The sequence below is a fragment of the Vigna unguiculata genome, chromosome 5, assembly GCF_004118075.2.
Source record: "Vigna unguiculata cultivar IT97K-499-35 chromosome 5, ASM411807v1, whole genome shotgun sequence".
Lineage (NCBI taxonomy): Eukaryota > Viridiplantae > Streptophyta > Magnoliopsida > Fabales > Fabaceae > Vigna > Vigna unguiculata.
Genome location: NC_040283.1, coordinates 10,649,550 through 10,674,193, shown reverse-complemented (window position 1 = coordinate 10,674,193; position 24,644 = coordinate 10,649,550). Strand labels below are relative to the sequence as shown.

Sequence of the window (24,644 nt, the reverse complement as noted above, 5' to 3'; positions counted from 1 at the left end):
TCTACCTATAAAAATATATTAAATATGTTACAATGTAATAATACAATTATTTAACTATTCCTTTAAATTATTAAACTTTTCATTTTCGATATTACATCTATTTATTATATATAATAACTATAACAATTCAATATATATATATATATATATATTTAAAACTTATTTATTTGAATATAATAATAATTATATCATTTTATTAAAAATACAGATAAAACGAAAAAAAAAAGTTCCGTACGAGCTTTCAAACTAGTTCGTACGAAATTCCCGCTTCTCTCTCTTCTCCATTTATCACTCAAAATTGAGTGATAGCATGCAATGAAAGCTTGGTGAAGCTGAAGATGCTCTGAGGATTCCAACGTTCTCCTGAAACAATGAAGGCCACTCGCAAACTCAACAAACCCGACCCAGTCACAAAGGTTTCATTTTATTGATTCATTTTCAAAACAAAGTTCATTTTTTTCTCCAACCTACTAAGCCCACACACTTTTGAAGTCGAGCTAGGAGCTGTTAGTTGATTAATTAGGAATGATGAGTAGTGACTTTGAAGCCCAATTCACTTGTAATGACTCTTCTGGGTGTTATGTAACAATGTGTCTTTTGAATTATGAACTATAAACCCTAAGAATTGTTTGTTTGTCAATTGAACTAGAAGCCGTGGAAGGAAAAGGTTTATCGGTTCAATGATTTTGTGTTTTTTTGTTTCGCATAAAAGTTTAAAAAATGGGACCTTGCTCAAAGAGAATTGAATTCTTGGCCACTTAAACTAACAAAATATGATTCATGGTAAATTTGTGTAGTGCGTAGTATTAGTATAGTAGTGTTTTGTCCCCCAAATCAACGCGTTATTGCTGTTCGAGTGCTACTTATGTTTGAACTTTTCTGAGTGATATGCATCTTGGTTTTGAGGATTATAAACCTTAACACTGTTTGTTTCCGTAACAATATGAGCTGAAACGTCGAGTTAAGTTAAATTTTGGTGCATAATTTGCAAATTGGATCGTGATTTCTTTTTACTTCTCATAACCAATGCACAATCGCGTCTCTCAGTGTTCCTGATGTTTGTCACTTTCACCCCCTTTCAGCTGGTTTTGGAGGAGGTGATTGGGTTGACAACAAAGAACAGCAATGGGTTAGCTTCAAATGCCTTGAGCTCCAAATGTGCTTATTTGGCAGGTTCCGTGGTGGTGATGTATGACATGAATTTGGGCACTCAGTCACACCTCATGGTGTCTAATAGAATGCCAAAGCCTTTGAGCTGTGTAGCTTTGTCACGAGATGGGCGCTTTGTTGCCGCTGGAGAGGTAAGAGTTAATTCTCATAGCTCGGTTTTAATATTATTGCTCTGCGCTTTCACATAGTAACCAATTTGAAATAAGTTCCAGACCCTATAAATAAAATAGGTTCGTCTTGTTGAATTAGCGCGAGGATGGCGCTTTTTAATGGTGAACTGACATTTTTTTTATTGATTTTACAATTCTTGAGTATATTGATTTTATTTTCTTTATAATATTTGATGATATTCCATTAGATGTCTGAGGGTTTGTTTGAAATTGGATTGAGGAGTTTGACTGAGAAATGGGATGGCTTTTTATTTCTAAATTGTTAGATAAAAATGTTTAAAAAAATGAGCAAGAAATGATTATATGGTTACCTAACAATCTCTCATTTATAGAGAGGACACAGTTTTATTATTATTATTTTTTTTTTTGTAACCATGGTATTAATATAGATTATTCATCACTGGAAGCAATGACTAACACCGTCACGGACCTTGAACGCACATAATGTGGGTATTCTTCTTAGAGTATGGTTTATTTCATACACAGTAATATTTTCAGGATTTGACTGAGCCACTTGGTTAAAAGTCGCAAGCCACTACTTCTTGTGCCACAACCAATTTGGTTGAGAGGACAATGTTGGGAAGTTCCACATCATCTGCCTTTACTCTTGAAGTGCGACTTATATATATGTCGGACAACTTCACTTAACACCAATTAGTTTTAAGATGAAATCTGACATGGTATCAAAGTCTATCGCTTATCGTGGTAATTGTCTGTAAGATGAAATTTGATCGACAAAGTTGGGAAGTTCCACATCACCTCCCTCAACTCTTGGAGTGTGGCTTATATATCTGGTGGACAACTTCACTTAGTGCCAATTTATTTGAACGTGGAATTTGACAGACTAAACTCAGATAACAATCTTTATGTGCTTGTGGTGCTGTTGTCTAATTTAAGTTGATGTGTATATCAGTTTTTTAGCCACCACGTCATTCTTTTTTAAGCGTGTTTGGTGCAGCTTAAAATTTTCATTTCAGTTGGGTTTATAGGAAAAAGAAAACTGTTTGAGGAATCTGTTCGTAGTTGGAGTATTATCAAATTATGATTTTGAAATATTACACTGCCTTCCCTATGTAGATTATTAAATTACCTGCCCTCACATCTACTTTTTAAATTACATTCCGCTCTTTTCAGAGATTAATATATATTATACTTTAATCCATTTTAGTGTTGGGGACAGTTATTTTCTCTGGTTCATGACATTGAAACTTGTAGAAGACAAAATAATTTGTTTGGATGAAGTTTTCAAATGAAAACCAGTTATTGATGACAGTCGATGGTAAAAGTTGCATAGAGAGGAAAAATTTGCCTAAGAGTCTAGTTCATAGTGGCTCACCATCTTAAAAGGTTTTTCCAAGGAAATGATAATAGTACATGTACATAGGAAGTAGTATTTTCTTGTCTCTCATGATCAAATGGATTTAGTGGTTTTGGGTATTCGTGTCTATAAAGTTGTACTCAATTAATTTTAACCCAAGAATCTATTAAGAGGCTATATGTGTTGATGCCTTGCATAGCCTATGCACTGCATTCTCTTGAATGGTAAAGCTTTCCCATTTCCTTCCCTAAAGTCTCTCTAAACCATATTGTCCTATCTTTGTGTAAAGCCCCTTTAAATTCAACAAGTTTGTTTACTTTAAAATGGACCGAATGTAATACATTTCATCTCATGAGGGGAGAGAAGTATATTTATCCTATGTTTTTATTGAGAAAAACATTATACGAAGCTAAGAAGCTTTAGTCAAGTTTTGTCCTTTAATTAAATAAGTCATGAACTTACTCTTACCGTTCACATAGGAATGGTTTTATGTCTAACAAGCCCTCTCATGAAACAGCCTTTTGGGTTTGAAGTGTGGGCAGTTTGTGGGACTTATTTTGCGTTCAATTTTAACATTTATTTAGATTAATAGGTAAGTAAGGGTTGAACTCTGACTAGATGGTCATTGGGTTGTTATGAACCAACTTTTCCAAAACCTTAAGCTTTTTGGTGGAATTACATACATCAATGTTTTATACATAAATTTACTCAAAATGGAAATTTTGTCCTCCTCTCCCAAGTACTGTGAGCATACCCTGAACAAATAAGATTGATGAATACATGTTTTGCTTTTTAGTGTATGGAGTTGTCGTATGCCTCACTGATTTCATTACTCGTTTTATCTACTTTGTTTATATCTATCCATCCCAATGAACATTTTTATGTTTCTTCTCTTTTACTTCTATTCTATCTTACATGACCAAATATTGCTTTTGTAGTGAGTCTGGTCAGTCAATTTATGTGTCAAACAAAGGAAACACATTTACAAGCTTCTCTTAGCATTGTCCACTATTTGAAAGGGACACTAGGAAGAGGATTTTTTTTTCAAAAGAAACAAGAATACTAGTCTTGAGGCATATACTATTGCTTATTATGTAGGTTCAGATATTTATAGGAAGTCAAATATTGGATATTGCACCTTTCTTGGCCGAAACTTAGTAGCTTGGAAGAGTTAAAAACAAAACGTGGTTGCTAGATCTAGTGCCAAAGCAAAATTTCAAGCAATGATTCAAGGAATATGTGAATTGTTAAGGCTGAAGATTATACTGGAAGATTTAAAGATAAAATGGGATGAACTTATGAGGTTATATCGTGACAATAAATCTGCAATCAACATAACTTACAACTCAGAACAACATAATAAAACTAAACACATTGAAGTGGACAAACATTTTATCAAAGATAAGCTTGACAATGACTTGATTTGCACCCCATATGTGTCTACTCAAGGACAACTTGCAAACATACTCACCAAGGGGTTGAACATTAACAACTTTGAGAAAATTATATCGAAGTTGGAAATGGAGAACACTTATTGACTAGGTTGAGGGGAAGTGTTTGAGATATTTTAGGAAGTTTTAGATTTTATTCTGTTGGGATATTTTAGGAAGTTTCTGACTAGGTTTTAATTTTATATATTGGTTGTATCTTGTTTTTATTACTGGCATATCAATTCCATAATCTCAGGGATTTGTTTCCTAGAATACAGGCTTGTGCTTGTTTCCAAAATTATCCAATCAATTTGTGTATGTATCAAATGCTTGCAAAGAGACTGAATAAGAGAGAGAGAATTATTTTCTTCTAATTTTGTGAGATCTTACAAAATTTAAACACCATAGATGATATGATTTATATTTGAACATATGCATATGAAAGAGGCTAGGTATTGGTGTGTTTTGCATCTAAATGGTTCAATGGGGTTGAACTGGTAATAGGTAAGGCTAGCTAGTGGGTCAACGCTGGAATTTTTACACAATCACTTAGTAACCATTATGATTAGAATTTTACAGAAATTGATGTATTACAATAAAAAACATGCTTTTCACGGTTATATCTTTCATTAAATGAACTTTATTAATGCATTACTGGAGCGTTCCTCATTCAACAATACTAGTGTGGATATGGAAAATATTGGAAATAATTGAATAACACATGTTTTGCAGGCAGGAAACCAGTCATCAGTACTAGTGTGGGATTCTTTTACTTTATCTGTTGTCTCTGAATTGAAAGGCCATCTACATGGAGTTACATGCATCTGTTTCTCACCGAAAGGTTGGTTACACTTTACAGTCCATATGCTTGCTTTTAATTTTATATATTCACTGCTTCTTACTCATTATGTAGTATTCTGTCCAAGGTAAACATCTGGTGTCTGTTGGAGGATATATGTACGTTTGGAACTGGCGGAGTGGTGAGCTGATAACAAAGCTTCAAGCAACTTCTTGTTCTACAATTTCAAGTATTAGCTTCTCATCAGATGGAAATTTTTTTGTAACTTCTGGGAAGAAGCACCTGAAATTCTGGATACTTGGATCTTCTAGAAAGACTCAACTATATGAAGGGTTGAGAAAGAGTACATCATTAGCAATACATGAAAAGCCTGTCAATCTTTCTATTCATAAAGCAAGCTCTGTTACATCTATCAGTTCTGTGTGGTGTTGTAATGGCTATGATAATTGTAAAAAAGCTGGTGATTGCTTTCCCATATATACATTGACTGATTCAGGTTTGATTCAGTTCAGAGAGTCTATGATTGAATTTGTATTTTGTTAAGATTTTAAGGCATTCGTGTTTCTTGGATTTCCATGATGAGTTTGATAGTAGTACAATTTCATTTCTTTCTGTTTTACTGGCATTTTGTGCCTTATTCGTTTTCTTTCTTTTTACAGGCATTTTATACCTGATTAATTCTGGGATGTCGGTTGAAAAGTCTGTGACCTTGAAAGTATGTCCATGTCCTCTCATTTTTGTAATATGTCTTTAGCATGCTAAAGGTTATGTTTTAACAGATTTGTAGGGACTTAAAACTATATTTCGCATGTGGTAGTGAATGATGTTATAATATAAGCACAAGACTTACATTCTTATGTTGTTTGTACTTTCTAAGATGATCATGCCATTATGAACTGTATTAGTTTAAAGTTAATTATGAGTTGCTACTAGTTTGAGGATTTATTATGGTGTCAGACTGTTAGTTCCTTGAAATTTTCATTATTCCCAAATTCTCATTTTCAGGTTCGAAAAGCTTTTGCATTATCAGCATCAGCAAAGCTAATTGCTTGTGCATGCAATAATGGAACAGTCCAATTACTCAACCCCATCTCTCTAGAATACGTGGGTAGTATATTGTATTCAAAGACAAAAAACTTACTTGAAGGAAGCAATTTAGTTAGTAACACTATAGTTCCAGAGCAGCCTACTGAACAGTTACTTGCCCTGCCTGATGCAATTGCCTGTCAGTTTTCGGCCTTAGAAAAGATTGGTGATTGCTAAATCTTCTACTTGTTTTACTAATTCTATTTAACATAATCTTGTGTTGTGCACTGATGTATTTATATTTTCTATACAGTTGTTGTTTACGGAGATCATAGTCTCTACATCTATGACATCCATGATGTGAATCAGGTAGATGTTTTATGTAATATGTTTGTTATTATGACTTTTCAATAGTATATTTAACATGTTCAATGTTTTAATAGTTGTTATGTTACTAGAAATTAGGGATGCAATTACCATAGTTTAGGGTCTAATTTATTCCTATGTATTATGACTGATTCTATCGTGCCCTACTATGTGATTATAAACAACTCTTGTGAACATACAACACCCAACAATCATTCTACAATAGTTTTTGATTTATTATAAATCGGTTATAATTCATATTAGATTAATTAAGCTCATGGTACTCAAGTCTTTTTTTTTGTAAGTTACTATATGATGCAGCAAGCTTTATTCCCCATATTTTCTTGGCCACAAGGTGTTGACAAATCTGCAATGGGAAACAAATTGTCATTATTTTCCAGGTCACAAAGTGTTATGTGCTTGTTTCACATTCCTCATGCATATGGGATATCAAGAATCTATGTTGTGAAAACATGCATGATCCATCTCTTGCGTGCACTGCTAGAGGTTGTTTGGGGGGGATTTCTTTTGCAACTTGCTCTACTGATGGTACAATCAGGATCTGGGATATTGCTTTGCAATCTGATTTCTCAAATGATGCTGAAGATATGAAGACTGAACTATTGAGTTCTTCATGTTTAGGTAACTTGATTGTTAGAAAAAAATTACAATTATCTCCTCTTTTAAGTTATTTAGTTCTCACAAGTTGTGCCCTTCTTCTTTATTGCTGCAGTAACTGCTGGGACATTTGAACGTGATGCAGTTAAGGCAGATGTTACAAATGGAGAGTTTCGGTCACTTGCTGTTAGTTCAGATAGAAATTATCTCGCTGCTGGTGATTCCAAAGGGAACCTTCATATATACAACCTTCAAACATCGGATTACACATGTTTCCAGGTGAGCTCAGGCACATGATTTTTTTTTTTAGAAATTATTGTGCAGTAAAACCGTATTTGAAGCTTCACAACATTTATACGGTCATTTATATCCTGCACAATATTTCAGGGTGCTCATGATGGGGAGATTCTTACATTAAGCTTCACCTTGTCCACCCAAGATATATCTAAGGAAATTGTGAAAAACAATTATTTTCTTGCCTCAGGGGGACGAGATTGTATGATCCATCTCTATGATGTGAAAAGGTGTGTTTCTGCAATTTGTAAGGATAACCTAGTTGGTTGGTTATACATTTCAATGACTTTTTGATTGTATGTGGCAGAAATTTTGATCTTATTGACAGCATTGATGATCATTCAGCTGCAGTGACTTCCATCAAAATTAGCAGCAACGGTTGCAGGATCCTCAGTTGTAGTGCTGACAGGTATGCTAGTAGGTTTGGCATCACAATATCAAACACACTTGAAAGAAAAGAGGGACTATGTAAATTCTTCCTTACAGTTGAACAAAGGAAAACTGAAAATTTTCACCTTAATGTCTTGGGAATATCTAGGAAGAAAAATTTAAACATATTTACTTTAAGCATTACCACTCTCTTGGGAATAACGACTGCAATTGTGAAATAGTGTCTAGTAGTGCCTTTCAATTAACGAATATTACTTGAATGGAGTCAAACTGGAAAGACGATCTTAGACGCAAAACAAATTACAGTTCTTTATTTTTGTATTTGTGTACTTATTGACATATCAATAATGAGATGGCTGATAGATTGGTTGGCTATGAACTTGTAAATTCAGGTGAAGGAAACTTTTAATTGGTTTCTATGTACTCTACTTGATATATATTGGCACAATGCATTCCATGTTTAAAAAATTGCATTAATTTTACATTAATAATGCGCGGACGTATTGTTATAATTTAAATAATAAAACTTTTAGCTTTATTTCTGCATGCAAATTACAAAGTAATATAGGATTGTAGTATTCAGTTGATCTGAAAGCTGATCCAGCAACTTTAAAAATGAATCTGAGAAAGACAGAAACTGAAAAGTAATTTTTGCACTCAAACATATGTTCAGAAAGTTTGTATTGCAGGCAGTTAAAAGAAATATAAAATATCCCTTGCCTGCTTCTATCCTCTTTCTAATTTGTTTTGAAGAAAGACCATTTGAGACAAACAATTCATTCCTCGATAATTTGAATATAGTTCTCTATGAAGTAGTTTCGTAGATGCCTAATACAGACCCATATAATCTGCAGTTTGAGGTAGCCTATGGTTTGGGTAGAAACGTCAACAAATTTTTATAGAATAATTAATTTTTTTATTAAGTTTTACCCTTTGATGATTTTATACTTATTCTATTTGACCGTTATATTTCTGTTTTTAAATTACTTGGTAATATACAATAATCAGTGAACCTAACATTGTTTGTATGACACTGAATGATTTCCTCTATGATTAACAAAAACATAATCCTTCTTTCACAGTTTCCTGGTTCTTCGAGATGTGGTAATAGCAGATGATGGTTATAAGATTTTGCAACAACATCGCCAAAAGGCTTTACAACGTGGAACTGTCTATGACATGGCTGTGGATCTGACATGTGAGACTGTTGTCACTGTTGGGCAGGTGAGATAGATGATGTCAACATTGAAAATCATCAAAATTCAAGGAGGGTTGCTCCTGTTGTGGAAGACCTTCCTCGTGAATTCTTTAACAATTAGTTTATTCATGTCTCAATTTGATAAGATTATCACTCAATTTATGGATTCAGCACTTGAGTACTAATATTATTATCTTATAGGATAAGAAGATAAAGACGTTTGACATGGCTGCTCAGAAACTAATTAAGTCGCACAACCACGATAAAAATTTTGGAGAACCTATAAAGGTGAGCTTCATTATCAGAAAGTGATTGCTGATATTAACCTTCTTTACCTGAAGGTAATTTTGTTAACAGGTTATAATGGACCCAAGCTGCAGTTACGCGGTCTGCTCATTCTCTAACAAGTCCATATGCATATATGACTTGGTCACAGGGAAGATGGCTGCGAAGGCAGCATGGCATGCTGAAATTGTTACTGGTGTCATCTTCTTACCTGATTGCAAGCATATAGTTTCGGTGAGCTTCCTTTACACTTACTGTCGATTTCTTCTTCATTTCTTTGAGTTAACAATATGCAATTTAACGTGAATGCTTTATAATTCATTTGATTATTTATTTTTGGGTAGTCAGTTATGCATATGTTCATTTTCATCTTGTTGGAAAAAATTAAGATATTGATGTCCTGTCCTTAGTGATCAACGGCATTTGTTAATCAACCTATCAATATTCAGGTGGATGGTACGGGTTGTGTTTTTGTGTGGAAATTGCCTGCTTCATTGTCTTCTAGAATATTGGAGAGAGTAATGGAAAGAAACAATCCATTGTCTCCAAGAAGCTCTAGTCAGCCTCCCTCTCTTGGTTGTCTATCCTTTTGCAATGAAGAATTCCAGCACTCCAAGATCAATCCTGATGGTGTTTGGTCAATGATGAACAACAGCCAACATGGGGATGGAATGCTTTATCCTGAGACCAGTCATAGAGAGGCTTCATCTTTTAAATTTAGTGTTTCAAGGCTTCCCAGATGGGCACAAGCAAAAGTGACGCGTTCAAATGGTGTCTGCAAGAATCTTAATTTCACTTCGTCAGAGGTATGTGCACTCTTCAATGTATACACATATACATATACAATTCATCTATTTATATATATACATATATATAGCTGAGCGCTCCTACCATAGTAATATTTTTGAAGATTCAGAAGCTTGTGTATATCTTATTGTAAACCTCTTTGAAATTTGGAAATCTGTACTTAAATAAACTATATCTATTACAAGTTAATCATTTTTGGTTGGAGCTGGTGTTTTAGTGCACATTCAGCTTTGGAATGTCCAAAAGAAGTAATTCCTTGTAATGAAATTGGGCTAAGCTAGTTGTCCGGGGTTCCTAGTCATTTGTTGGAGAGGAAATTGAGTCACTGTCAATCAATATCTGGTAATTGAAGTGTCTACGTAATCTGTATATGCACCAGATCGTTGTTGTTGCTGTTTTGGTTTAACAATTAAGCCCAAAGCTACGTCTATGGATAACTTTTTTGGGTGAAAATCTATGTTTGTCACGATGGCATCGAATGAGAGCCCAGCCAACTCTAGTTGAAGCTTATCCTGTTAGAGTGCCAACGTTTAAAACATTAAAAGTCTATTGTACTGGTGTCCAATTTACAGGTGCTATGACACACAAGCCTCTTAACTCCTTAATAACAACACAGCAGTGTTAGTATTTTGACTAAGTGTCTAATATCTCTTGAATTTATGATGATTAGGTTTTTTCTCCTTTGTCCACCCAAGTTCAAATTCCATCCGGTAATGCTTCTCCATCGCCTGATACTGTTGTTGGAGGAACTTATAGGTAAGTTTTGAGTCTCAAATCTCAATCATGGACTTTTGGTGATGGGATATCTGTTTGCTCATGAAGTCACTACAATTTCAGCAACATTCCGTTACACAACCATTGGCACTCTGTTTACACTGTTTGTACGGAAGCGCTTTCTTCCCCTGAGATGCTTGATTTGTGTGAGACAAAGTTTGCAAAGATTCCCTTGAATATAAGTAAGTTGAACGCTTGTTCCCACATAATTTTTTTTTTTCTCAATTTTCATCTTTATTATGATAGCTTAGAAGACCAATTCTGTCAACCAAATTCCTTTGAAGTTTAATTGGGTATCTTAGAGATTCTCTTAGTACAAGTGTTTCTATTTTCATATTTTTCTGATACTAGTGATTTGTTTAGGATATGATTGGTAGAAATAAAGGTTAGAGCTATGAGTTTTATGATCTTAGCAACATAATAAGTAGAAAATCATTCAAATTCTCTTCGCTCAATTTCCTTCCTCAATATCTAAAACCCTATAATTTCAATAAAACAAACCCATAACAATTAACATATAAAAAAGTATGCTTTAACCTTATGAATAATGGTTTGTTCCAGGACAACATAGGGCTGTGATTAGTGAGGACCAGAACTCCTTTGGGCTTAGCAAGAATGAAAAGATGGATGTTGCTCCAGACCAAAATGTTAGTTGCAATAATAAAGATGTTTCTTGGTGTTCTGAAGAAGTTTCTGAGAGTAAAGCAGAGCAGTTGTATTTGAGTGAATCTGGAAGTGTGTCAAAAACAACTACTGAAGGTAATTTGGGCAGTCTACCATCTGAAGAAGACAGTGACATGTTTAAGCAACATTTTGGTAGCTTATCACATACGCGCAAGGTTGGTGTTGTCTTCTGAAGTGTAAAGAAGGAATTAAAAAACAAACAAGTCTTGTTTCTTCAACCTTGAATAAATCTCATGATTTCTTGTCCTACTTTTGTCGGGAAATTCACTGTAAGCTTGCTGTTATGGAATTCATAATATAATAGTGAAAATGTACTCTATAATAGTCTCTTGATGTCCTCAACCAATGGATGGATGAATACCTGTCAGTTATTAACATGTCATTCATTATCTTATTGGGAAAATCATTATAAATGTCAAGTGGATAGTGAACATTGATATAGTCACATTTCTGTTTTTTTTCTTCTAATAAATCGTGCTATCCTAAATGAAAAAATATAGGTACCTACCAAGTCTTCCTGAGGAAATGTGACAAATTATGGAAATTAAGATTACCTATATGAGGTGTAATTGCTCCAAAACTTAAGGACTTAGATATCTTATAATTGATTTCGACGACAGTTGCTTAGATTTTCTTGAGTCTGTAACTTCATTTTCTTAATATTACCCAGTTTGTTATCTGTGCAGGCAGAGTCAAGGAAGTCTTTAGTTAGAAGGTTTTCTGCTAGATATACAGTGCAATGGGATTACCCAGGGGATTTGAAGAAACTGTTTAGCAGTCCTGTTGGGAATACAAGTGTTAGAAAGAGCTCTAAGGATGAAGGTGCTACTCATATTATATCAGAAGACGGATCCTCACAGGTGAAGGAAATTGAGGAAGTGAGAGATTCTTCGGGACAGGTATGTATGGGAGCTTTATACAGGCTTATTATAAAACCATGCCATCCCTTTAGCAATCGGAACATGATAAAAATCTCTTTGAAGAATATTAGGATTGATAGTAAATGGAAGGTTATTTTTCTTTCAATCATCCCTTATGTGGGTCATGTTTCAGTGAGCATTGCTGAGTCCACATAGTAACATAGTTCTTTAGGTTTTTTAAACTGGTATCATAAATATACTATTGTCAGACTAGAACCATAAATCTGTTTCCTTAATATATTATATGCACACTGATCCCGCAAGAGATCTTTGAAATGACTTAGCTGAAATGTTTGCTAATCTAAATGCCCTATGGTAGGACATCAAGAATTCAGAACCTTCAGCGGAATCAACATGTGAACTAATAAAATTCCCAGTCAAAGAAAATTCAGTTGATAAAGAGAGTGAACAGGGAGAAACCATACCCGTGTGCAAGGATGCACTTGGTAGGTTGGATGTCGCAGCTGAGAATGCCATGCGATTATTTTCAGAATTAGAAAAGTTTCACAGCGAAGAGGTTGCAACTGAAGCAGGAGCTCAATTTTTAGACGAAGCAGCTGAGCTACTTTCTCTAGTTGTTAAGAAAGTTAACGCTGTTGATAGATTGGTACAATGTAGGTTGAAGGGTAAGTGTGGAAGTACATTAAGTGTCCCAGAAACGGACCAGTTTGATAGATTTGCCGAAGGTAAATCAGATAGGATAGTGGAAATACCAAAGGATGATGTCTACACTTTCTAAATATATTTTATTAAGTTTTTCTTTTCTTTTTAACAAAGAATAGAATGTTCCTTTGGCTAACAAGTTTGCATTCTACTTCAAGTGGATATGCTAATTATCAAACTGGTAATAATCATGGTGAGTACCTTCTCTCAAATTTCAAATTTCAAATTTGTACATATTAATGGGGTTTGATTCTAATGAGGAAACAAAATTTTGACAAATTATCTGATGTATGTGTTCAATTTGAGTCATTTGAAAGAACCTGCAATGGAACCATGTGTAAATGTAAGTGAAGAGTAAGTAAATAGTTTTTCTTTCAAAATCTGGACAAGACTTGGTTTAGACTCAATAATGTGAACTAGCTGCTTGACATAGATGGCATTGAATTAATTTTTTGAAAGCAAAGGAAGTTACATATAGTGAAACATAAGGGTCATTGAATTACTGTATTCTTTGGATCCTTTGATCTGATATGATTTTGTAATTATTGTGGTGATATATTTTGGGAAAGTGTATTTGGGTGTCTCAATTATTTTTTTTAGTTTTTTTTTTATCCTAAAACTGGTCTGTAAATTAATAGAGGATGATCAACTAATGTTGTTTCTTGTCATGATTTCTTCACCCTTATTGAGAACCCAGGGACGTGGTAACATGAGGATTATTGGTCACCTGGGAAAATAACTAAATTACATTTTTGTTTAATAATCAATCAAATGAATGTACTGAAGCTATAACTTTAGAAGCTACAGATACTCTTCTAAAATAATTTATAAAATATCCAATAAGTCTAAAGAACAGGACAAAACAAAATGTTATTATTAAAAAAAATACTTTTAAAAACTATATAAGAACACAAAATATTGAACTAGGTAGAAGGGGTGACAAAATGGATAGTTGGTCCGTTTTGGCTCACCTTACCCTTGGGGGCTTCTCCCTGCACCTCAAACCTTCTTCTGTGTTGGGAAAGAAGTGTGAGTCAAAAAAGTCCCACATTGGATAGAAAAGACAAAGTTAAACACTATATAAGAATAAAGACCCATAACAACATTGCCTTAAGGTTTTGGGGTTAAAGTGGTGTCTAAGGTCTTATATGTGTAAGACTAATGTCATATAACCATATAGAACCACAATCTCTCAATAACCATGCCTATAACTATAACCCATATATGTGAAAAAATATAATATATAAACCTATCATTCTGTACCTCTAATAATTACCCTTTTGACCCTCTGTTTTCTTCATCTCCAAACCAACTCCACCGCCTCCTTCTCCTCCCGCTTCTCCTTCTCCATCCTCTCCTCTCCCTCCTGCCCCTCTGGCGAAGGCCTCTCCATGGACCTCCCCCAACCCTCCCCCAGCTCAACCTCCTTCGCCACACTACCTTCGACCCCTCCCTTAGCGACATCAACGACAACCACATTTTTAATTTTTTTTTTCTTAGAAACGGATTTCGGAATCCGTTTCATATTTTTCTGAAACGGATTTCGATATCCGTTTCTAAAATTTTAATCTTTTTTTTTGTGAAACGGATTTCAGAATCCGTTTCAAAAAAGTATGAAACGGATTCCGAGATCCGTTTCACAAATTTTAATTTTTTTTTTCTAGAAACGGATTTCGGAATCCGTTTCATACTTTTCTGAAATGGAATTTGAAATCCGTTTCATACTTTTTTGAAACGGATTCCGAAATCCGTTTCACACATTTTAATTTTTTTTTGTGAAATGGATTTCGGAATCCGTTTCATACATTTATGAAACGGATTCTGAAATCCATTTCACAAATTTTAATTTTTTTTTTGTGAAACAGATTTCGGAATCCGTTTCATACATTTCTGAAACGGATTCTGAAATCCGTTTCATAAAAAACATGAAAATTTATGAAACGGATTTCGAAATCCGTTTCATACTTTTGATTAGGGTCAAAAGGGTAATTATTGGGGGTACAGGAGAAGGTTTGGGGGTGCAGGGAGAAGCCCCCTACCCTTGACTTGTCCAAAATGGATTGATCTGGGTTAGTTCGTCATTGCAAAATAAATTAGAAATTTTAACCTGTCTCATCATAAGACATGCTGATTTGTTACTTTTTTTTTAATTTTTTAAAATTTGTATTTATAAAATTTGTTTATATATATATATATATATATATATATATATATATATATATAAATATTTAAATATATTTAACCATATAAATATTTTTTTAAGTTTTAATCGATTAATTAATATTTTTAATTGAATAAATTAAAATAATTATTATATTTATATGTTAAATTTTTTTATTATAATTAATAATTAGAATTTAGTTTGTAAGTATTAATAATTTAAATATAATAGTATTGCATATTTATATTTTTATAACAATATAAAAAATTATAATTTTTTAATTATTTTTAATTTAAAAAAAAATCAAAAATAAAAATAGGTCAATGACAGATTGGCCTGCCAATTTAACGAGCTAAGCAGATTGAGTCAAAATAGGTGGTTAAAAATATCAACCCGATCCGTCCTGTTTTGACGGATTGGTCTATCTGAGTCTAGCTCATCTTGACATCCATAAGTAAAAACAATAAAAAACATGATTTAAATTTATTCATTCTTTTTTTTTCTTTTTAAATTCTAATTTCAAAGTCTAGAAAATGTCCAAATCAACCTCATCTTAAAATACCTAATACCGACTAACATTTAGTCTTAAGATTGTGGGCTGGTTTGAGAGATCGTGTGGTAAATTGATTGTGATTTTGGCTGTTTAGAATCACGTCAAGATAGCAAAATACTATGCGTTAAATGTTAAAACATGTAAGTGATGCTGAAACTAAGAGTATAAGCTGCTAATTGTATACCCACGATACCAGTAACCCAACTATATTTTGGCTTAATTAGATTCGCTTAAATTCATTTATGCTTACATAATTAAGTTGGGGTTACACTTTTTTCAAACACATTCAAATACGACCCACAAAATCGTGTTTTAAATTAATTTTAAGCAATAATAAAAAAATCATCTAAAAGTGTGTTTCTGGTCTTTATCATATTGATAGCAGAAACGAATGGTAATAATCAATCAATTAGTGTTAAAAGAAAAATTTATTCCTAGAATAAAATTGGAGCACTAAGCATATGAATAAAGTCAATCTAAACGCAAAGGCAAAGTATTCAAATGTAGATTTGAGAGAAGTCAAATCTGGATTTGAGAATCCCACTAAATGTGAAGATGATTGAGATACATCATATATATATATATATATATATATATATAAAAGAAAAAAAAATGAAAAGTTTAAATATAAAATTAAGAATTTTACATTGAATTATGAAAATTTTTATTGTGATAGAATGAGGAAATTAATTATTTTTTAAAATAAATTGTTCATATAAAACATTTGAATATTTATATATATATATATATATATATATATATATATATATTTGTTTTCTTATGTACTATTAATTATTTCTTTTAAGGAAAATTACCTTTTGACAAAAAAAATAACAAACTTAACAAAGTTCCTAAAAAGGGAATTAAACTAGATTAATTTCTTATTTTTTAATTAAAATAAAGTAATAAATAATTTATTTTACTTGAATAAGAAAATATTTGTCAAAACTTTGTTAAAATCACTTTGTTATCTTTTAATCAATGTACAATTTATATTTGAATCCCAACTAAAATGTTGTATACATATAAGGATAATTTTTTATCCACTTTTAATCTATCACATCAATCACCTTTAAATTATCACATCACACTATTAAAAATAATTAAAAATAAATAATTAAAAAATGATCAAAATAATAAATTAGAAAAATAGTCAAAATATTATTATCTTCCACAAAAATAACAAAAGATTAAGAAAAATTCAATTATCACATGTTACAATTATTCAAAAAGTAACAAATGACAATGACCCAAAGAGCTTGGGATCTGTGTCTCATGGTAGGAAATATTTGAATAGCTTTGATCTTGCATTCTTCATTGTACAAATCTCACTCAATAACTTAAAATCTTTTGAGAATTTGGGCCACAATTCAGCCCATTCAAACCCAACAGTAGATATTTTAGATTTCACGTGATAATAAGTTTCACTTATAAGAAACAACAAAGTGCATTCGAATAAATGTGCTAAGTTGTGCTCCCAATCTTCCTCAATCCATGTAACAACCTCATCAGGCAAAACAAAAAAGTTACAACCAAAGTGTCCTGAGAAGAAAGTGAAAGCCATATATTGAACATTTTACTAAACAAACGATTTCATAAATGAGGAAAGTTCTTCCCATTTATGACACTTTTTATCTTTGATTTTCTTCATCCACCCAGGTCCTATATATAAATCATGCTAAGTAAGAAAGCAAAAAGAAAAACAAAGAAAAAAAAAGGTAAAATCAAAAGGATACACCAAAGTCTCAAATTATATTGGTTTTTCCTAGCCCAGTTATACCTTTTTTCCTTTTCTTACAAAATCACTTGAATAATTACACAAATTGAGTTATAAATCCAATATTATGTATGTGGAGACAAATTGTCTTATCTTTAGTCGATGTAGACTTCCAACATATCCCTTTACGGAGTGGAATAAAATGTCCAAGAAATCTCACTAGGATAGACTTTAACCTATATCATGTTAGAAGTGAGTTTTAAACTTAACTCAATCCAACAAAACTGACTTTAAGGTGAGGATTGTACTCATTTATATATTGTGAATTTGTTTTATCTCTAGTCGATGTAAGATTTTCAACTGTATTAGATGTATCAAAACCATGTTAATTATATAGATGAACTTGGAAGAAAATAATATATAATTTGGATTGTGTATGAACACAGGTCTCAAGAAGACAAGAAGCAGTGTGAAGCTTAATTTTAGCCGAAGGATGGTGATGTTGGTTGATATGGTATGTATTTTTCCATGTGGAAACACTTTATTGTAAATCCTTTCAAGTACATCTTCACCACTCTCTCTCTCTCTCTCTCTCCACTTTATCACAAAAAAGGAAAAGGGGGCAGGACCAAAAGCAAAGATCATCTTTTCTTTTCCCTATCCTTTCAACTTTCAAAAACCAATTTCACTCATCATTTTCATGCAATTTGAACACAAAACTAAACACACAACTATACTCCCTCTCACCCCTTCCTTCCTTTGTTTATTTCATCTTACTCCTTTTTTTTCCCCTCTTTCACTTTTGCATTTTCAAGGTAAGCACCAAGGAATGTGCCTCTTGTACCCTTAAAATAATGGCTACCCTAATGCTTATTCCAATATTTTATAAATCCCTAGGAAGGTATCCCTAGATATCTCCCTCTTCTTATCCCTTTGCCCTCTTTGTCTTGCTTTAATAACATGCCAAACTTTACATTCTCCATTGGGATTCCTTCACTCTTCACTTACATGTGCATATAAATCTATGTCCTCTCTAAATTCTCAAGGGCTATCAATAATAGGGATATGAATTTGTGAGTTACTAAGTTCTTCATGTTTACATTTCTGTTGGAAAAGCTCAAAAGTACTTTTATCTTTAAAGTAGTACATTATTCTTCTTATTTCATACATTAAGATTGATAATTCTACTTTTCTTAGTTTTTTTTTTCTCTCTTCTGAAAAGTAATTTCATTGTTCATGGTAATCTTATCCTCTCTAGTAAAACACAAACATAATTTGTATAAAGAGAAAAAAAAAAGTTGCTCAAGTGAAGCCAAATTGGCCAAGAAATGCGCAATCATAATGGGTGTGTGTAGAATCTCCAACTTTAATCAAACCATTTAAAGAGAATTAGTTTGAGGCAAATGGGGTTTGATGGATGCCATGTGGAGTGATTAGCGGCAAGAAAAGAGGGTTTATTTTGTATTATTATGGTACACATGCATTGGAAAGTTTTTGCATAGAAGAGTAAAAAAAAAGGCATTTTTAATATTCCTATGAAGTAAATAAATGGTCCAAAATAAAAAAAATGGAGTCCATCATAAGGGGGAAAATGGCAAAGAAGTTTTGCTTAGACATATTGGGTCCAAGATGGAGGCTTTGTTTAAAGTACTCTCTTTCATTCTCTCTCTCTTTCTCTCTATGCATTCCTATTTTATTCATAAAACCAAAAGACCTCTCATTTATATGTGATGTGTATGTTTTGTGGGGTAAAGGATCCTCAATTAGATTGTCCTTTTGCATCCAATTTTCCTTTGTAATCATGAGTTTCTTCCTTTTCCCCATTCTTTTTTTCTTTTCATTCACCATCATTTCAACACTCATTTTATATTTTGTTTTCTTGTCACACAAAATACCCACAAAATTAAAATACCCATTTCACCATGTACTCTTTAGCATTAATGATATATTAAATCATGGGAAGATTCTACGTAATAAAATGACAACCATATAAATTAAGATTTAATTCAACTTTTGTAATTAACACGAATTAGTGAAGTATGCTTTTGCATTTTAGCCGTGTATGTTATTTGAATTTGGAGGAGTAATTTTTGTGTATTTGTGTTGAAATATTTTGCTATGATGGAGCATAATTAGAAAAGGAGTGTGTGTATATAAAGACAACATTATTGAATATAATGAGGTAGGTGAAGATTAGTGGAATGTGTAGATTGGATGCTCAAGTCTATGTCTATGCTATCCTATTGATTGGCAATATAGTAGTTATCAATTTCATATCAAATCATCATTTTGTGACCATATTCATAATTGTGAGCATGTACCTAAGTGGAGACAAGACAAGTATTTTCAAATTTAGGTTTAATTTTGTAAAAACAAAATGTTCAAACTTAACTTCATTGTTTGATTTAGATGATAAGATATTAGAGTAAGGATAATTTTTTAAGATAATATTACTCCCAAAATATATATATATATATATATATATATATATATATATATATATATATATATATATATATATATATATATATATGATAATCGAATTAGTTGTTTCACTTGTCTTTTTTACAATACCTAGTCTAAAATCAGTCATGGATTAATTATTAATTTTAAATATTCTTTAATTAATGATTTTTTTTTCAAATAGATTAATTACGTTTGAGGTCATTTTGAAAGTCTAATCTTGTCTTGTGGAAAGAGTATATTGAAAATTTTACTTTTCAATATACTAATGATATGAGGACTAAAGAAACTAGAAAAGATTATGAAAAAAAATTACTAATTTTTTCATTACTGTTAGGGGTAATTTAAAAAAAAGAAACATATAAATTTAGAATAAGTTTATTTCTACTAATTATATTAACTATTTCTTAACAAAGAGCAAGAAAGACTATCTAAGTCAATAAACCTACATGACAATTATGATTAGACGGTGATATAATATCTTTATAATATTTGTGTACGAACAATTTTCTCTTATTTTTATTAATTGTTTTAAATAATTTTCATACACTACTTTGATATTTCACACATGGTAGAATAAAGTGAAATAAAATTGTTTGTAAAATATTTAATTCATAAAAAATATAAAATTGACGGTAAAATATTATTGGTGAAATTTGAAATTCTAGATATTTGGGATGAAATAAGTTAATATGGGGTGTGGCTCTTTGTGCAACACCAGAAATTCGATTTTACTAAAATCTTATATGGTGTAAAAATAGTGAATACCTTATGGTGTGTGACTCTTTGAGCATAAATAGGAAAAAATAATAATATTCTATAAATTATTTACACATTTGAAAAGAAAACTTTTTTCATGTAAAACATAATGATATTTCAAATAATGTATATCTTTCTAAATTTGAAAGTCTGAAAAAGTTAATTTTTTTAATTTGTTTATAATTGTATATCACAAATATTACTAAAGGCTTTATTTTTATGGCCCTCACTGTATTTTATGTTTTGTTGAGAGTGATTGGAATGGTTCTTGATGACCTTAAAGCCATGTTTGAATAGTGGAAAATGATAAAGTGATTTTTTTGGTCGAAAACAATGATAAAATCCTTAAACATGTCCTTTTCTGCAATGACTTGCTTTCATGAGTTGCAAAGATTCTTCACCAATTTTTTGTTAAATGCAAAGGTAAATTGTTTGAAAGCATCACTTTTTAGAGTTCTCATTTGCTAGTCAAAACCCAATTACCATGTTCTCAATTGAAGTGTCACTGAGTTTGGTTCCAAATATAATTGTGTGAGTGAATCAATGTGCTTCACTTTTTCCTTTTCATTTGGGGGAAGAAAATAAATGTACCTGCACAATAGGTGTTGGTGAAAATTTCCTTTTTATATTTTAGTATCTTCTATTCCCAATGTTATTTCAAAAGTAACTATATAAAAAAAATACTATAACAGTAAAGTGAAATACAATGAAACAATTACTAGGTGATGGATGATTACTATAATATATGTTTTTTTCGTTTAAATGTCCCTTGTACTGTACAGTAATTTAAGCAAGGCAAATGATCAATAAACAGAGTATCTAAGTAAGTGACTTTATACTTAATATTATAAAATTAATTTATTAGATAAAATTTACCCTTTACTTATATTATGATTTGATTGTATTATTAGTTAACATGAAATGTTTCCATATTTGACATCTTTTATGGACAAATATTTTAAAGATTCTTGTGTCTAAGTTTATACCTCTTGGACTACATGTAATATATACTGCGGATTCTCCGACTACATTACAATATCTTGCACCTTATACAGGAGCAGCTCTGACTGAATATTTTATGTACCGTGAACGTCACACTTTAATCATCTATAACGACCTCTCAAAACAAGCATATGTTTATTGACAAATGTCTCTTCTATTACGAAGACCACCAGGTAGCGAAGCTTATCCAAGGGATGTTTTTTATTTACATTCGCATCTTTTGAAAAAAGCCATTAAATTAAGTTCTCAGTTAGACGAAGGAAGTATGACTATTTTATGTAAACTAAATGCACAACTTGGATATATATATATATATATATATATATGACACATTTACTTAAATATGAATAATTTTATAAAGTTGAATTAAACATGATGATTAAGAGTAGACGAGGTTAAGAGAAAATCAAATTAATATGATTTATTAGTGTAATATACTTAATTACGTTATATTCATTTTTTTATTTCACTTTAATTTCTCAAAAGTCAATTCAAATCTATTTGAGTTGCTTATGAGATTCAAGATGAATTATTTTACTTATGTGTGGAAATAGTGAAAGTTTGATTTCATATTAGTCAATAATGAAACTTACTAAATCATCACTAGTAATTGGTTCCATTTTCTCAAGACTTGTGCGTTGGATTAAATTTAGAGATTCTATACACCTCTCATATATACTCATAGAGTCACATCCTATAAACAAAGTCCTCCTTATATGTGAGAGTAAATTTATTACATGCTAGATATAGTTCTTTTTCACATCGCACTCAGGTTATAGGAATTCTCTATCAACTCTCACCAACTAATATATTTCTCCATGTAAGTTCAATATACATCCTACAATCACTCAGTATAGTACTTTTTCTTGAAAATAACTATATTCACATCATACATAAATCATATCAACAAGACACAATAGATTTATGACACATGTCCTGACTCTACCTAGGCTCACAAACATACCAGTAGTAGATTATGACTAAATCTTGACTCTACTCACTACACAACACACAAAAACAATAGATTGCGTTTGAATCCTAACTCTACTCGGCCACTGACCCATACAAAATAATAGATTACGACTAAATCCTGGCTCTATTCAACCACACACCCACATATTTTCATTTCTAAATCTTAAAACATTGATTTTTTATATATAAAACATTTCCCTTTCGCTCAACGATAAGCTTATCCAGCAAGACACCTTTAGAGATATACTCACCTAGTAAACACTTGATTTGTTCAAAGACAAATCACCTCTGACTTTCTGGATTTTAATTAAAAAAATCTCAAGGTGAGCATTGACTTGACTAAGGAGAAAGTACTAGAAACTCATCATATAATAATTTGCTCAATGAGATCAGACTTGCCTAGCTACGTTGAGCTCTCTGAATTTAATTAAAATAAAATCTGCTTGACAAATAATTTACTTATCCAATGACCTAAATACTTGGGAGCCTTTTGCAAAGGCTAGCCCACCAAGTCTTTGACTCATGAGGAGTAAAACACCTAATTTATGATGATCCTTGATTTTCAAAAAAATATCATAAACTTAAAAAGAAGTCAAAGAAAGGAAAAAGAAAGTCTTAAAAAAACAATAATCTTTATAAAATAAAATTTGAATAATAAATTTTTTTATTGGAAAACTTGAAATTTTAATAATAAACTTCTATTTTTTAAGTATTTTTTAAATCTTTACATAAAATCTCTAATCGGACAAGTAACACGTTACAATCTAAAACATCATTGTGACTTTCGCAATCCGTAAGTCAGTCATACCCATTCTACTTATTCTACATCAAGATTTTGGGCCATATCTTAATCAAACACTATATTAACAATATAAAGAAATAGATAAACTTTATCTATTTGAAAAAGAAAACTGAAAACCATATTCAGTTTGAAATAGATTAAAACAGTTTAGAAAACTAAATAATAGTTCATTTTTAGTTTGTTAAAGCTAATTTATAGTGAAATTTCGTTTGGAAGAAAGTAATTTAAGTTGTTTCTTACACTTAAATCACTGTGACAGCACCTACATAAACAAAATGCATCTCTCTGTATTCTAAAACACTTATAATCACTCACTTACATTTTAATTCTAATTAAAAATAATACTAATATTTACATAAATTTACGTAGCTAATTATTAAAAATTAGAAAAAGATATACAATTGGGGACGCAAAAATAATCCCAACATTAAGCTTAGTCAGACTCACACAGGGGTGTTCTTTGATTCAACAATATTAACATATAAAGTAAATTTAGTTAAAACTGTTTAATTATTAAAAAAAGAAAAAGCCAGAGTACGTTAACATGAAATGATAAATAACACTAGTAACTTTAGCCTGGAATTGATTCCTTGCAACCTAGGTTGATAACATCATTATTATTAATAATCATGTATCGTGAATGTTATGATACTACTAAAAGTACTATGTTACCACGGTAATTTTATCATTGTTTTGGAATTATTAAGGTTCTGACAGCCTGTTGATTTTCCAGTTTTCCAAACAAAGCTCAAAATATTGAAACATTGAGATTTTCAGTTGTTCTTTTCAATTAGAAAATGACAAAATCTTAAAGAAGCATGGGAAAGCTCATTCTCACTGTATAAAGGGTTTTGGAGGGGACAGAACCATTAGTCTGCTACCGAATCTTCAGTTTCTCACTAAAAAACAGAAAACAAGATTAAACAATTTGCCTCTCCAAATCACCAAGTGTTATCTTCCTGTAATCTTTGTTTTGCATGCTTCAATAGTACTAATCAACCACTTTCCATGTCATATAATAAAATATTACCACACCAATCTCCAATGCTGCACAATTTCTCTCAAAATTATCACACACTACTTTATACTAATTAATAACATACTCTTTCCTTATATCATTATATCATTTTCCTTAAAATACCGGCCCTGTACCATTCAATATTACTACTTTTTTAATTTGCATATCATTAGAGTTAATATAAACAGTCTAATTTTTTTTTGGAGAAATCAAATTTGAAATGCGATAAATATTTCTGTATTGTTTTTCACATTTTCAGTAAGCATCTTTTTATGGACTAGTAGA

The 24,644-nt window shown here is 31.5% G+C and overlaps 1 protein-coding gene across 2 annotated transcripts; it reads left to right on the top strand.

Annotated features, from left to right (window-relative positions):
- Positions 1-262: 262 nt before the first annotated feature.
- On the top strand, positions 263-13,116 carry LOC114184053 (mitogen-activated protein kinase-binding protein 1). Of its 2 annotated transcripts, XM_028071289.1 has the most exons (20): positions 263-416; positions 1,083-1,301; positions 4,821-4,929; positions 5,015-5,383; positions 5,547-5,602; positions 5,893-6,139; positions 6,227-6,282; positions 6,681-6,921; positions 7,013-7,176; positions 7,285-7,421; positions 7,499-7,600; positions 8,664-8,805; positions 8,981-9,067; positions 9,137-9,298; positions 9,514-9,870; positions 10,542-10,627; positions 10,709-10,827; positions 11,207-11,484; positions 12,016-12,228; positions 12,569-13,116. In XM_028071289.1, the coding sequence occupies exons 1-20, from the start codon at positions 372-374 to the stop codon at positions 12,986-12,988; spliced, it is 3,609 nt and encodes a 1,202-aa protein (XP_027927090.1). In that variant the 5' UTR covers positions 263-371; the 3' UTR covers positions 12,989-13,116. The 2 variants fall into 2 exon arrangements, with proteins under 2 accessions (XP_027927090.1, XP_027927091.1); XM_028071290.1 differs by lacking the exon at positions 263-416 and having other exon boundaries at positions 1,203-1,301; positions 5,002-5,383; positions 12,569-13,115.
- The last annotated feature ends 11,528 nt before the right edge of the window (positions 13,117-24,644 follow it).

Bases quoted from the DNA above. Each gene is read 5' to 3' on its own strand.
- LOC114184053 (XM_028071289.1), top strand. From the start codon at position 372: ATGAAGGCCACTCGCAAACTCAACAAACCCGACCCAGTCACAAAG. The intron at 4,930-5,014 runs GTTGGTTACACT...ATTCTGTCCAAG, and splicing joins CATCTGTTTCTCACCGAAAG to GTAAACATCTGGTGTCTGTT. The intron at 6,140-6,226 runs GTGATTGCTAAA...TTTTCTATACAG, and splicing joins TTCGGCCTTAGAAAAGATTG to TTGTTGTTTACGGAGATCAT.